The sequence below is a fragment of the Bombina bombina genome, chromosome 5 (genome assembly GCF_027579735.1).
Source record: "Bombina bombina isolate aBomBom1 chromosome 5, aBomBom1.pri, whole genome shotgun sequence".
NCBI lineage: Eukaryota > Metazoa > Chordata > Amphibia > Anura > Bombinatoridae > Bombina > Bombina bombina.
The window spans coordinates 1066801676-1066816863 of record NC_069503.1 but is presented as its reverse complement, the minus strand read 5'-3'; the positions used below and the strand labels follow the sequence as shown (position 1 = coordinate 1066816863).

Below are 15188 nucleotides of genomic sequence, written 5' to 3'. Positions count from 1 at the left end.
TTGAACAATTCCTTCATGTTTTTTCGCAATTGCAGTAATAAAGTGTGTTCAGTTTAAAATTTAAAGTGACAGTAACGGTTTTATTTCAAAACGTTTTTTGTACTTTCTTATCAAGTTTATGCCTGTTTAACATGTCTGAACTACCAGATAGACTGTGTTCTGAATGCGGGGAAGCCAGAATTCCTATTCATTTAAATAAATGTGATTTATGTGATAATGACAATGATGCCCAAGATGATTCCTCAAGTGAGGGGAGTAAGCATGGTACTGCATCATTCCCTCCTTCGTCTACACGAGTCTTGCCCACTCAGGAGGCCCCTAGTACATCTAGCGCGCCAATACTCCTTACTATGCAACAATTAACGGCTGTAATGGATAATTCTGTCAAAAACATTTTAGCCAAAATGAACCCTGTTCAGCGTAAGCGTGGATGCTCTGTTTTAGTTACTGAAGAGCATGACGACGCTGATATTAATATCTCTGAAGGGCCCCTAACCCAATCTGAGGGGGCCAGGGAGGTTTTGTCTGAGGGAGAAATTACTGATTTAGGGAATATTTCTCAGCAGGCTGAATCTGATGTGATTACTTTTAAATTTAAATTGGAACATCTCCGCATTTTGCTTAAGGAGGTATTATCCACTCTGGATGATTGTGAAAATTTGGTCATCCCAGAGAAACTATGTAAAATGGACAAGTTCCTAGAGGTGCCGGGGCTCCCAGAAGCTTTTCCTATACCCAAGCGGGTGGCGGACATTGTTAATAAAGAATGGGAAAGGCCCGGTATTCCCTTCGTCCCTCCCCCCATATTTAAAAAATTGTTTCCTATGGTCGACCCCAGAAAGGACTTATGGCAGTCAGTCCCCAAGGTCGAGGGAGCGGTTTCTACTTTAAACAAACGCACCACTATTCCCATAGAGGATAGTTGTGCTTTCAAAGATCCTATGGATAAAAAATTAGAAGGTTTGCTTAAAAAGATGTTTGTTCAGCAGGGTTACCTTCTACAACCCATTTCATGCATTGTCCCTGTCACTACAGCCGCATATTTCTGGTTTGATGAACTGATTAAGGTGCTCGATAGTGACTCGCCTCCTTATGAGGAGATTATGGACAGAGTCAATGCTCTCAAATTGGCTAATTCTTTCACTCTAGACGCCTCTTTGCAATTGGCTAAGTTAGCGGCTAAGAATTCTGGGTTTGCTATTGTGGCGCGCAGAGCGCTTTGGTTGAAATCTTGGTCGGCTGATGCGTCTTCCAAGAACAAGCTACTAAACATTCCTTTCAAGGGGAAAACGCTGTTTGGTCCTGACTTGAAAGAGATTATCTCTGATATCACTGGGGGTAAGGGCCATGCCCTTCCTCAGGATCGGCCTTTCAAGGCAAAAAATAGACCTAATTTTCGTCCCTTTCGTAAAAACGGACCAGCCCAAGGTGCTACGTCCTCTAAGCAAGAAGGTAATACTTCTCAGGCCAAGCCAGCTTGGAGACCAATGCAAGGCTGGAACAAGGGAAAGCAGGCAAAGAAACCTGCCACTGCTACCAAGACAGCATGAAATATCGGCCCCCGATCCGGGACCGGATCTGGTGGGGGGCAGACTCTCTCTCTTCGCTCAGGCTTGGGCAAGAGATGTTCTGGATCCTTGGGCGCTAGAAATAGTCTCCCAGGGTTATCTTCTGGAATTCAAGGGACTTCCCCCAAGGGGAAGGTTCCACAGGTCTCAGTTGTCTTCAGACCACATAAAAAGACAGGCGTTCTTACTTTGCGTAGAAGACCTGTTAAAAATGGGAGTGATTCATCCTGTTCCATTGAGAGAACAAGGGATGGGGTTCTACTCCAATCTGTTCATAGTTCCCAAAAAAGAGGGAACATTCAGACCAATCCTAGATCTCAAGATCTTAAACAAATTTCTCAAGGTCCCATCTTTCAAGATGGAAACCATTCGAACTATCCTTCCTTCCATCCAGGAAGGTCAATTCATGACCACGGTGGATTTAAAGGATGCGTATCTACATATTCCTATCCACAAGGAACATCATCGGTTCCTAAGGTTTGCTTTCCTGGACAAACATTACCAGTTCGTGGCGCTTCCTTTCGGATTAGCCACTGCTCCAAGGATTTTCACAAAGGTACTAGGGTCCCTTCTAGCTGTGCTAAGACCAAGGGGCATTGCAGTAGTACCTTACCTGGACGACATTCTGATTCAAGCGTCGTCCCTCCCTCGAGCAAAGGCTCACACGGACATCGTCCTGGCCTTTCTCAGATCGCACGGCTGGAAAGTGAACGTGGAAAAGAGTTCTCTATCCCCGTCAACAAGGGTTCCCTTCTTGGGAACAATTATAGACTCCTCAGAAATGAGGATTTTTCTAACAGAGGCCAGAAAGACAAAGCTCCTGGACTCTTGTCGAATACTTCATTCCGTTCCTCTTCCTTCCGTAGCTCAGTGCATGGAAGTGATCGGGTTGATGGTAGCGGCAATGGACATAGTTCCTTTTGCGCGCATTCATCTAAGACCGTTACAACTGTGCATGCTCAGTCAGTGGAATGGGGACTATACAGACTTGTCTCCAAAGATACAAGTAAATCAGAGGACCAGAGACTCACTCCGTTGGTGGCTGTCCCTGGACAACCTATCACGAGGGATGACATTCCACAGACCAGAGTGGGTCATTGTCACGACCGACGCCAGTCTGATGGGCTGGGGCGCGGTCTGGGGATCCCTGAAAGCTCAGGGTCTTTGGTCTCGGGAAGAATCTCTTCTACCGATAAATATTCTGGAACTGAGAGCGATATTCAATGCTCTCAAGGCTTGGCCTCAGCTAGCGAGGACCAAGTTCATACGGTTTCAATCAGACAACATGACGACTGTTGCGTACATCAACCATCAGGGGGGAACAAGGAGTTCCCTAGCGATGGAAGAAGTGACCAAGATCATTCTATGGGCGGAGTCTCACTCCTGCCACCTGTCTGCTATCCACATCCCGGGAGTGGAAAATTGGGAAGCGGATTTTCTGAGTCGTCAGACATTGCATCCGGGGGAGTGGGAACTCCATCCGGAAATCTTTGCCCAAGTCACTCAACTTTGGGGCATTCCAGACATGGATCTGATGGCCTCTCGTCAGAACTTCAAAGTTCCTTGCTACGGGTCCAGATCCAGGGATCCCAAGGCGGCTCTAGTGGATGCACTAGTAGCACCTTGGACCTTCAAACTAGCTTATGTGTTCCCGCCGTTTCCTCTCATCCCCAGGCTGGTAGCCAGGATCAATCAGGAGAGGGCGTCGGTGATCTTGATAGCTCCTGCGTGGCCACGCAGGACTTGGTATGCAGATCTGGTGAATATGTCATCGGCTCCACCTTGGAAGCTACCTTTGAGACGAGACCTTCTTGTTCAGGGTCCGTTCGAACATCCGAATCTGGTTTCACTCCAGCTGACTGCTTGGAGATTGAACGCTTGATTTTATCGAAGCGAGGTTTCTCAGATTCTGTTATCGATACTCTTGTTCAGGCCAGAAAGCCTGTAACTAGAAAGATTTACCATAAAATTTGGAAAAAATATATCTGTTGGTGTGAATCTAAAGGATTCCCTTGGGACAAGGTTAAGATTCCTAGGATTCTATCCTTCCTTCAAGAAGGATTGGAAAAAGGATTATCGGCAAGTTCCCTGAAGGGACAGATTTCTGCCTTGTCGGTGTTACTTCACAAAAAACTGGCAGCTGTGCCAGATGTTCAAGCCTTTGTTCAGGCTCTGGTTAGAATCAAGCCTGTTTACAAACCTTTGACTCCTCCTTGGAGTCTCAATTTAGTTCTTTCAGTTCTTCAGGGGGTTCCGTTTGAACCCTTACATTCCGTTGATATTAAGTTATTATCTTGGAAAGTTTTGTTTTTAGTTGCAATTTCTTCTGCTAGAAGAGTTTCAGAATTATCTGCTCTGCAGTGTTCTCCTCCTTATCTGGTGTTCCATGCAGATAAGGTGGTTTTACGTACTAAACCTGGTTTTCTTCCAAAAGTTGTTTCTAACAAAAACATTAACCAGGAGATTATCGTACCTTCTCTGTGTCCGAAACCAGTTTCAAAGAAGGAACGCTTGTTGCACAATTTGGATGTTGTTCGCGCTCTAAAATTCTATTTAGATGCTACAAAGGATTTTAGACAAACATCTTCCCTGTTTGTTGTTTATTCAGGTAAAAGGAGAGGTCAAAAAGCAACTTCTACCTCTCTCTCTTTTTGGATTAAAAGCATCATCAGATTGGCTTACGAGACTGCCGGACGGCAGCCTCCCGAAAGAATCACGGCTCATTCCACTAGGGCTGTGGCTTCCACATGGGCCTTCAAGAACGAGGCTTCTGTTGATCAGATATGTAGGGCAGCGACTTGGTCTTCACTGCACACTTTTACCAAATTTTACAAGTTTGATACTTTTGCTTCTTCTGAGGCTATTTTTGGGAGAAAGGTTTTGCAAGCCGTGGTGCCTTCCATTTAGGTGACCTGATTTGCTCCCTCCCTTCATCCGTGTCCTAAAGCTTTGGTATTGGTTCCCACAAGTAAGGATGACGCCGTGGACCGGACACACCTATGTTGGAGAAAACAGAATTTATGTTTACCTGATAAATTTCTTTCTCCAACGGTGTGTCCGGTCCACGGCCCGCCCTGGTTTTTTAATCAGGTCTGATAATTTATTTTCTTTAACTACAGTCACCACGGTACCATATGGTTTCTCCTATGCTATTATTCCTCCTTAACGTCGGTCGAATGACTGGGGTAGGCGGAGCCTAGGAGGGATCATGTGACCAGCTTTGCTGGGCTCTTTGCCATTTCCTGTTGGGGAAGAGAATATCCCACAAGTAAGGATGACGCCGTGGACCGGACACACCGTTGGAGAAAGAAATTTATCAGGTAAACATAAATTCTGTTTTTGAATGCTTGCCGAGCACTTCTGTCCATTCCTCGGCCATCAGTGGCTCAGTGTATGGAGGTAATCGGATTAATGGTAGCGCAATGGACATCGTTCCGTTTGCTCGCTTTCATCTCAGACCACTGCAACTGTGCATGCTCGGTCAGTGGAATGGGGATTATGCGGATTTATCTCCAAAGATAATTCTGGATCAAGAGACCAGAAACTCTCTTCTTTGGTGGTTGTCGCCAGATCATCTGTCCCAGGGGACTTGTTTCCGTAGACCCTTATGGGTGATAGTGACAACAGATGCCAGCCTTCTGGGCTGGGGTGCAGTTTGGAACTCCCTGAAGGCTCAGGGTGTTTGGACTCAGGGTGGAGTCTCTACTTCCAATCAATATTCTGGAACTGAGAGCAATATTCAATGCGCTTCAGGCGTGGCCTCAGTTGGCTTTGGCCAAATTCATCAGATTCCAGTCGGACAACATAACGACTGTGGCATATGTCAATCATCAGGGGGAGCAAGGAGTTCCTTAGCGATGATAGAAGTATCCAAGATAATCAGTTGGGCAGAGGCCCACTCTTGTCATCTGTCAGCGATCTATATCCCAGGGGTAGAGAACTGGGAAGAAGATTTTCTAAGTCAACAGACTTTTCATCCGGGGGAGTGGGTACTTCACCCGGAGGTATTTGCCTCATTAATTCTCAGATTTGGCAGACCGGAATTGGATTTGATGGTATCTCGTCAGAATGCCAAGCTTCCAAGATACGTATCCCGGTCAAGGGATCCTCAGGCCGAACTGATAGATGCCTTGGCAGTACCTTGGTTGTTCAGCCTAGCTTATGTGTTTCCGCTGTTTCCTCTCCTCCCATGCGTGATTGCTCGAATCAAACAGGAGAGAGCTTCAGTGATCCTGATATCGCCTGCATTGCCACGCAGGACTTGTTATGCAGATCTAGTGGACATGTCCTCTCTGCCACCGTGGAAACTTCTGTTGAGACAGGACCTTCTCATTCAAGGTCCTTTCCAATATCCAAATCTAATTTCTCTGCAACTGACTGCGTGGAGATTGAACGCTTGATTTTATCGAAGCGAGGATTCTCTGATTAAGTTATCTATACTTTGATACAGGCTAGAAAGCTTGTCACTAGAAAGATCTATCATAAGATATGGCGTAAATATCTTTATTGGTGTGAATCCAAGGGTTACTCATGGAGTAAAGTTAGGATTCCTAGGATTTTGTCTTTTCTCCAAGAAGGATTGGAGAAAGGGTTATCAGCAAGTTCCTTAAAGGGACAAATTTCAGCTTTGTCAACTCTGTTTCACAAACGTTTGGCAAATGTATCAGAGGTTCAGTCTTTTTGTCAGGCTCTATCTAGAACTAAGCCTGTATTTAGACCTATTACTCCTCCCTGGATTTTGAATTTAGTTCTTCGAGTTCTGCAAGGGGTTCCGTTTGAACCTATGCATTCCATAGATATTAAACTATTATCTTGGAAAGTTCTGTTTTTGGTTGCTATTTCTTCTGCTCAAAGAGTTTCTGAGCTTTCAGCATTACAGTGTGATTCGCCTTATCTCATATTTCATTCTGATAAGGTGGTTTTATGTACCAAACCTGGGTTCCTTCCTAAGGTTGTTTCGAATAAGAATATTAATCAGGAAATTGTTGTTCCTTTCTTGTGTCCTAACCCTTCTTCTAAGAAGGAGCATCTGTTACATAACTTGGACATGGTCCGTGCCTTAAAGTTTTACTTACAGGCAACTAAGGATTTCTGTAAATTATCTTCATTATTCATTATTTATTTTGGAAAGCGTAGGGGTCAGAAAGCTACGGCTACCTCTCTTTGTTTTTGGCTGAGAAGTATCATCCGCCTGGCATATGAGACTGCTGGACAGCAGCCTCCTGAAAGAATTACGGCTCATTCTACTAGGGCTGTGGCTTCCACATGGGCTTTTAAAAATGATGCATCTGTGGAACAGATTTGTAAGGCTGCGACTTGGTCGTCCCTTCACACTTTTTCCAAATTTTACAAATTTGATACTTTTGCTTCTTCTGAGGCTATCTTTGGGAGAAAGGTTCTTCAAGCAGTGGTGCCTTCCGTTTAGGTTCCTGTCTTGTCCCTCCCTTTCATCCGTGTCCTATTGCTTTGGTTTTGGTTTCCCACAAGTAAGGATGAAATCCGTGGACTCGTCATATCTTTGTAAAAGAAAACTAAATTTATGCTTACCTGATAAATTACTTTTTTACGATATGATGAGTCCACGGCCCTCCCTGTTATTTTAAGACAGGTTTATTTTATTTTTTGAAAACTTCAGTCACCTTTGCACCTTTTTAGCCTTTCCTTTTCTCTTCCTATAACCTTCGGCCGAATGACTGAGTGTGGAGGGGAAGGGGAGGGGCTATATATACAGCTCTGCTGTGGTGCTCTTTGCCACTAGCAGGAGGTTAATATCCCACAAGTAAGGATGAAATCCGTGGACTCGTCATATCGTAAAAGAAAGTAATTTATCAGGTAAGCATAAATTTAGTTTTTAAAATTGTCTTCATTCTCTTGGTATCTTTTATTGAAAAGCATGGTCATAAGCTTAGACCCATTTCTGGAGCACCATATGGCATTAGTTCTACAAGAATGTTATCCCTTTGCAAGAGCACTAGATGATAGCACTATTTCCTACCATGTAGTGCTCCAGATCTAGGTATACCATGGGAATGAAGCTAATTTGATAATAGAAGTACATTTGAAACTTTTTTTAAATGATATTTCGGGTCTGAATCACTAAAGAACATGTTGGGGTTTCATTTCTCTTTCTATGATTTTGATTGTAGCTTTGTCACCAGTTAGATGAATGTTAGAGCTGCGTGTCCTGTTCTCTGTTCCTCCTTATGCGATTTCTTTGGGAGGATAGCGTGAAAATGATTAATTACTAGAATATTAATACTAAATGTGGTTCCGTCATTAGAATCACTGGAAGCCTCTGCTTAACCCACTTGATGTTATCTAAACTATTAAGTTGTATTTTAAAGCTGTAAAGTCTATCCTGAGATGTAATTACTGGTTTGTCAGAAAGTTACTGTCAAAGCTTCTGTGGCCAACGGGCTTTGTTCTATGATGCCTACGGGATCTGCCTTATAAAGCTCATACTAATACAACTAGAGCTGTGTTTGTCAGGCTGGTGCTGATGAAGTGTGAAAGGAAGAAGTTTCAGAATATATCACATAGTGTATGACATTGTTTTTTATAATTATAAATTAATTTTGTCTTTCTTTTTTTCAGATCTATGTCACTACCAAACAGCTGGCATTTTTCCCACTTATGAACGTCCTGTTCCTGATTGCACAGTTGCCAAAACTACAGTATAACAAGAACCTAGGTACTGTAGTGTGAGCCTGAATACTTCCATTAGTGTTACATTAAACATATCAATTAGAAGGCATAGAGTGCATGCTGGATGAGATGCATTGGAAATTAAACTCTGGTGGATCTGACTGGGGGATGGGCCTAGCAACGCAGTCAGTCCCCCAGGACCCAATTTTGATCCACTTGATGGCAGTGACCATAAGTGACCTTTTGGCTCTTTTGTTTACATTCTCAACTTAGACGGTTGCACCTGTCCTGAAGGGGTTAAATTGTTATAGAGTTTCTTATTCTTGTTTAACTCATAACACTTTGTATGTTGACTGGTATTAAGATAATTAATGCACTTTTGAATTATTATATTTCAATATCGAACATCCTTGTTTTTCTTATCTGTTTCCTAAAATTTAAATTTAAAATGTAAACAATCTAAAAAATATATAAAAAATCGGAATATTATAAAAAGTCTTAATACAGAGCTTTTCAGTGTGTGATGGGAGTTCTACCCATGAGAATTTATAGCATCTAAAAAGTGAATCCTGCAAATAAGGAAGTGAGACGCATCGGTACTCCTGGTAGCGCAAAACAAAGTGTGAGGGTTATTGGTCATACACATAACCAGTAAAGGAGACACTGAATTTCAAAACTGTTTAGGGATTAAACAAGCACCGTTTAACTAGATTATAGCTTTATTTCTTTTGTTAGATTGTGTTTTAAAATACAAAGTATCACAATCATATATGCGCCTTCCTTTTCTTGGTATGTCATAAAACACACACATGGTAAATTGTTTTGTCCTTCCTGGAGCTTGTCAGGTTAGACTCAAACTTTTGTATTCTGAAGTTGAGGAAGATGCGTAGACTAGTCACAGAGGAGTTTTTTTGGCAAGGCAAACAGAAGCCTCTTCTTACATTTGCACCTGCAAGGGATGTTATGAGCAGTGCTTAAATATGGCTTTTCTAATTTGTGAGGTTTTATTAGTTCTGTTTTGTTACTAAACAGAACTAATTTTAACCTAAAATAATGATTCTCTGTAGTGATCTAATACATTTGCAGTTCTATACCTCCTTAAAGTGATGGTAATCTATAATTTATGTTAACGAGGCTTATAAATGTTTGTGTGTGGGGGGGGGGGTGTTTTAATAAATAAAAAAACAATTGTACTTACGGATCCTCTCTCACCGCACTCTACGGGGTTAATAATATGTGTGCTTTGTATTGCTTATTTGCTTCAGTCTATCTTTGATACTTAACTATGTGCAACTCAGGCCTCTGGTATGTCAGCTGATTTTTTAGAATGGAGATCCTCTGATACTTTAACCCATTCCAGTGTGTGTTTAGTAAGGTTTTTCAGGTGTGTGTCCCTGCACAGTTATGTACCTCATGTGCTGAGCCTATTTCTAACTCTAAAGCTCAGCAAAATCCTGTTTGTATATCAACTTCGCTATTAATGAAGTTTTCTTCTTAAACGGGGAGAGTCCACAGCTGCATTCATTACTTTTCGGAAATACAGAACCTGGCCACCAGGAGGAGGCAAAGACACCACAGCCAAAGGCTTTAAATACCTCCCCCACTTCCCTTATCCCCCAGTCATTCTTTGACTTTCATCACAAGAGGTTGGCTGAGAAGTGTAAGACGATTCAAGTTAGTCTCTTATGGAGGGTAGTACTCTTTGAAACAGTACTGGAGTTTTAAGTACTCCTGTCAGCCTCTCAGTGAGAGTATGGATGAAGGGAGAGTCTTTCTGCAAAACGATCACAACTCATATTAACAGCTCAATAAGCAATCAGCATGGACAAGTTTCGCTGCCTGCTTTCTTCATTCAAGTCCATGTTAGAAGCGACGCTTGGTCACATTTTTGTTTTCCATTTCCGTATTCCTGACCGTGTGGCGGCGGAGAGAGTCTGTTTTTCTTCTTAAACGGGAAGAGTCCTCCTCTGCATTCATTACTTTTGGGAATTCAGAACATGGCCACCAGGAGGAGGCAAATACACCCCAGCCAAAGGCTTCAAATACCTCCCCTACTTTCCTCATCCCCCAGTCATTCTTTGCCTTTCATCACAGGAGGTTGGCAGAAAAGTGTCAGAAGTTCAAGATTGTCTCTTATGGAGGGTAGTACTCTTCAAAATGGGACTAGAGTTTTAAGTAGTCCTGTCAGCCTCTCAGTGAGAGCATGGGTGAAGGTTAGAGTCTAGAGATGCAGGGAGAGTCTTTCTGTGAAGCCATCCCGACTCATATTAACAGCTCCTTGACAATCCGCATTGACGAGTTATGCTGCCTGCCTTTATTCACTCAAGTCCATATCAGAGGCGAGGCTACTATCTGTCACACTTAAAGGGCTGTGTTCCTGTTCCACGGGGTAGATTCTGGTAAGATCGTTTCATTTTACTTCATTATGTGATGTGATGTTAACGTGAAAAGGTAGGTTCCCAGTGGGACTCCTTTTATCTTAAATTAGGAATCATGGGTTAATATCCTCTGAGGGGGATTATTGAACGGGGGGGGGACTTTAATCATGTTTGCAATGTGGTTCTATCTGCTGATTGTGTAGTAATACTTTAGACTCATGGCTTTTCGGAACATTACGGCCTTATCCTCAATTGGCACAATGTTAGATTTGCGCTTTTTTCAAATTACGCTGTTTTCACTTCCGTATGCTGACTGTGTGGCGACAGAGAGAGTCTGCTCGTCGGTTGTCTGGTTCACAGGAGGTGGTGAGTTCCCCAGCTATTGGGGGAGTAAAGGAGGTGCCAGTTAGTGTTTGTAATTTTCTAATCCCAAAATGGAGGATTCTGATTTTTTTTTAGACGCGGATGTCTCCGATGCGGAGAATGCGTCTTGTGATCAATATGAAATGTCCCGGGTTATCCATGCCCATCAGTTATGTTCTGATTGCCTTTCCAGAGTACTCTCTTCTCTCGATTCAGGGTCCTCAGAGTGCGTTGAGCCATCCGCCTCCGAGGATTGTAGGTCCTGTGAGGCGCGTGTCCCAGAACTTTCCTTTGCTATTCAAGCAGGTGTCCCTATGGCCTTTACTCCTCCGGAAGGTGGCTTGTTTCCTCCAGAGGTTACGGCACGATTCTGCATGGCCATATCTGCAGCCTTGGCTCATTTCTATCAATCAAGTGAAATATTTTTAAGATACTCTCCGTGTTCTGTTAACCAGGGCCCGTTGGGCGTGAGATCGCCCGACTCAGTTCAGTCTCCTGGGGAAGCGTGGGCTTCTGAGGCTTCAGGGGCCCCAACCTTGGGACCGGAGTCATTTGTCGATCCGGCAAGGGATGACTTTGCCTTCCGTTATAGGTTGCTAGAGGATCCCAGTCCTAGTGGGCCGAGCGATCCGAGGTGTTAGATGCCGGATGGCACATTGGGTATGACGCTGGGGGATGAAGCTTATCTCCTTGACATTTCCATTTTTATGTTTTTCCTTTATGTATCAGTTCCAGATCTGAGCTTGGGAGGGGCCTCTGATCGGCTGGTCCGGTTTTGCGTACCTTTTTTCCTTGGGCGTTCACCCACAGGTGCTGCCTTATGTTTATTTTTAATCCGGTAGGATGTATTGGATTTGTTGTATAAGCTCTGTTATGGTAATGTTCTTTCTCTTGAACTGATACTTGCGATTTTGTGGTCGCATGGGCACTTCCTCGGAAGTTGCGCACTTTGGTTAAGACCGAGGTTATGTTTTATAGTTCATATTATCGAACCTTCGGGTCGATTTTTCTTGGACCTTAGACAGTTCTGGAGTGCTCCTGTACCAGGCAGGTACTGGTTGGGCGCTGTCTAATGTTTCTTGGGTTAATGTCACCCTTGTGGTGATGATTATCCTGTTGAATTTGAAAAAAAAATAACTGTCTCTTATGGCCCAGTGTTATGGACTCCGGGCTCGGATCCTACTACGAAGTAAGGGGCCTGGGGCGTACATACAACACTTCTGGTAGTGAGGTTGTGAGCTCCGATATAAGTTGGTTCTTGCTACCATTATAGCTTGCGATGCGTGACTGATTGATTTTTACAGATGTCATCATGGTTCCTAGGGTCCCTGGAGACTCTGAACTGTAGGCTTCCATTCCTTTGGATCTGGAAATAAGATTGACTTCCAGAGGTCTACTATAGGCTGGACGATTTGCGTCTCCACTTGCGGTATCTCCGGATGACAACTCCGTGGCCTAGTCGCATTCAGTTTGCGGGGGCGATGTTTCCTTTCCTCCCTACTTGGGTTGGGTCATGTATCTGGAAGTGCGGGCATGTCCTCCTTCCTTCCTTTCTCAGTGTTTCGTTTGCTCTAGTACATAGAGTACAGGGCCCTGTCTTTCTACCAAGAGCTGCAAGGCTCCCATTGTTATTCCATTTCAAGGATGTCGGGAGACCGATCCTGCTAGGATCTCTGGAAACTGTAGTTTTCTCAAGATATGAACTGCCCCGTATCATTCCAGGGTCTTTGGACTCTTTGATGCTATCCGTCGATCTTATTGCAGATCTAGCTCTTTGGGCTTAGGGATAGTAGGTCTGGGGTCAGTTGCAGTCTTTTTGCCTGTCTGGGCCAGAAATCTGACCATTTATATTCTCCAGTGTGTGGGTCAGGTTGTTGGACCTGTCTACATGTATTACTTTGCAATCCAGGGGTACTGGTTACCCCCCCCCCTTCTGAAACCGGTGGGGAGTCCTCTTTCAGACTGTTGGTTTTGTGGCTGTTGCTAGGTTCTTTACATCTAAGGATTTAGATAGTGGAAGGCACTGTCTGGGTTCCTGAGGAGCTTTAGATCTTTGGATCAGTTTTTCGAGGACTTCGGCTTAGGTGCTTAGAACCATGTCTCTTGCCTGGAATGGATATGGCCAGTCCTGTTTAACCTTAGGGTTTGTTCTCCCGCGTGGCCCTTTTGGTAAGGGAGGGAGGTTTCTGACTCTCATGGGAAATTTTATATCAGTAGGGATCTGACGGATCCCTACTTGTCTGCTGGAACATCTGTTGCTTCTGGTAGACTCCAGTTGCAGTTCCAACTGGATGGACGATATTGGGGTTTAGCCTCTATTAGTAGAGTGGTTACCGTTGCCTAAATCCTATTCTCACATGAGGTGAGGAAGGTTTTTTTTTACGTGTTCTCCTGTATTGGGAGGTACCTTAGTATCTGTGAAGGACCCGTGGGTCCTTGTTTTCTCGCCTCGTAGGGGTTTTCCCTCTCTTGCGTCCTCAGAATTACGGAATGTAATCTGGTTTCATTATGCTGTGGGTCAGAGTACTTTTATTCCCTTGGGGAGTGTTCCTTCTTTTAGGAAGGCTGCTGTGTAGTGGTCCTTGGACCCGAGCATGAGGTTCCTGTCATAGTTCAGGATAGCCTGCCAGTTTGGTCAGGGTTCTTCTCGGGGGGTTCCTCATAGATCCATCCTTTTTATTCCAAGGGTCTGAGACTCTCGTTTTTGGTCTTTGACTAGTCTTTGGGCTGGGACCGTTATCCTGGAACGAAGGACGTGGATCAGTCTGTTTTTGCAGGATGGACCATTTGCTGGTATTGCATCTCTCCTCCCCGTTAATGGGGGGATTCTTTGTGCCCATCTGCTGCCAGGATGGAACGCTTTTTAAACAGGAGCTGTTGTCGAGACGTTTTGGCACTTTTCGGTGGGAGGTGTCCCACGATGGCTCAGGACAGCTTTGCTGCCTGGAGTTTGATCATCACGAGTTTTGCGCACAGGTGGCTCTGTGCCCTCCTGGAGAGCTATTTTTAGCGGCTAAGACAGTTTTCTGTCTCTGCGTGTCTACGCTTGTTTAGCTGGACAGGTTTTGACTTGTCTAGGTTACAAGGGGGTACTCGTGGTTTTCTGGATCACCATGGTTGGTATGGTGCGGTGTCAGGGTTATGAGTGTGACTTTCTGGTCATCCTAGTGATGTTTTTTCTTCTGACTAGGGACCTATCTTCTGGTCCTTGTCCTCTTATGGAATTTGTTTCCCTGGACAGTGGTACTGTGGCAACCTCGGGTTGCTCTAAGTGGGTTTAGATCCTTTTGATTTATCATAGGGTCTTCTATTCTCCCTCTCGTGGGTAGATATGTTTTTTTGCCAGTTTGGCTTAAAATAGCCCGTGTTAGATGGTCCTTCGGATCCCTTACGGGTTCCTCTTTTCTCCCTTTCGGGGGTTGATAGTTTTTTTTGTTTCTGGGTTAGAAATGTTTTCTGTGGGTACCGCAGGGTTGACTCCTCTGAAGGCTTTGTGCTCAGCAGACTCTGAGTCTGAGTGGTCTCTAGCATGGCTTTACAGGTTACGTAACTGATGAGCGGTTACCCGGGCTTTTCCCTTGTTGTATGTAGTTTTTGTGTGGTGTCGAGTAATTTCAGGCTGTGATGCCTTTCGAAGGAGCCGCCTTTTTCGTACCCACCCTTTGTTTGCATTCAGTGTCCTCTAGCTTGGGTATTGTTTTCCCAAAAGTAATGAATGCAGCTGTGGACTCTTCCCGTTTAAGAAGAAAAACATAAATTATGCTGATAATTTTCTTTTCTTCTTACGGGAAGAGTTCACAGCTCCCGCCCGTGCTTTATTTTTAGGACGGCGGTATATTTTTGTTCTTCTGGCACCTTTTTTCACCCTGATATTTCTCCTACTGTTCCTTGTTCCCTTGGCAGAATGACTGGGCGATGAGGGAAGTGGGGGGAGGTATTTGAAGCCTTTGGCTAGGGTGTCTTTGCCTCCTCCTTGTGGCCAGGTTCTGAATTCCCAAAAGTAATGAATGCAGCTGTGGACTCTTCCCGTCAGAAGAAAAGAAAATTATCAGGTAAGCATAATTTATGTTTTTCTCTATTTGTCTGGGTCATAGGAGGTGATGAGTGCCCCAGCCATTGGGGTGTCGTTTGGCTTTTTTTTGTCCATAATTTCAAATATTCAGGTTATGGAGGATTCTGACTTTTTGGATACGGATGTCTCTGACTCAGATTCTGCTTCTTGCGAAGAATATGT

General features: G+C 44.1%; 1 protein-coding gene across 1 annotated transcript in view; it reads left to right on the top strand.

The window, feature by feature from the left end:
* Positions 1 to 15188, top strand: part of WASHC5 (WASH complex subunit 5) — a 254023-nt gene that overhangs the window by 211471 nt on the left and 27364 nt on the right. Inside the window, exon 25 of the mRNA XM_053715943.1 lies at positions 8163 to 8259. Within this exon, the coding sequence (XP_053571918.1) occupies positions 8163 to 8259 (97 nt within the window). The remainder of the gene's footprint in view (positions 1 to 8162; positions 8260 to 15188) is intronic.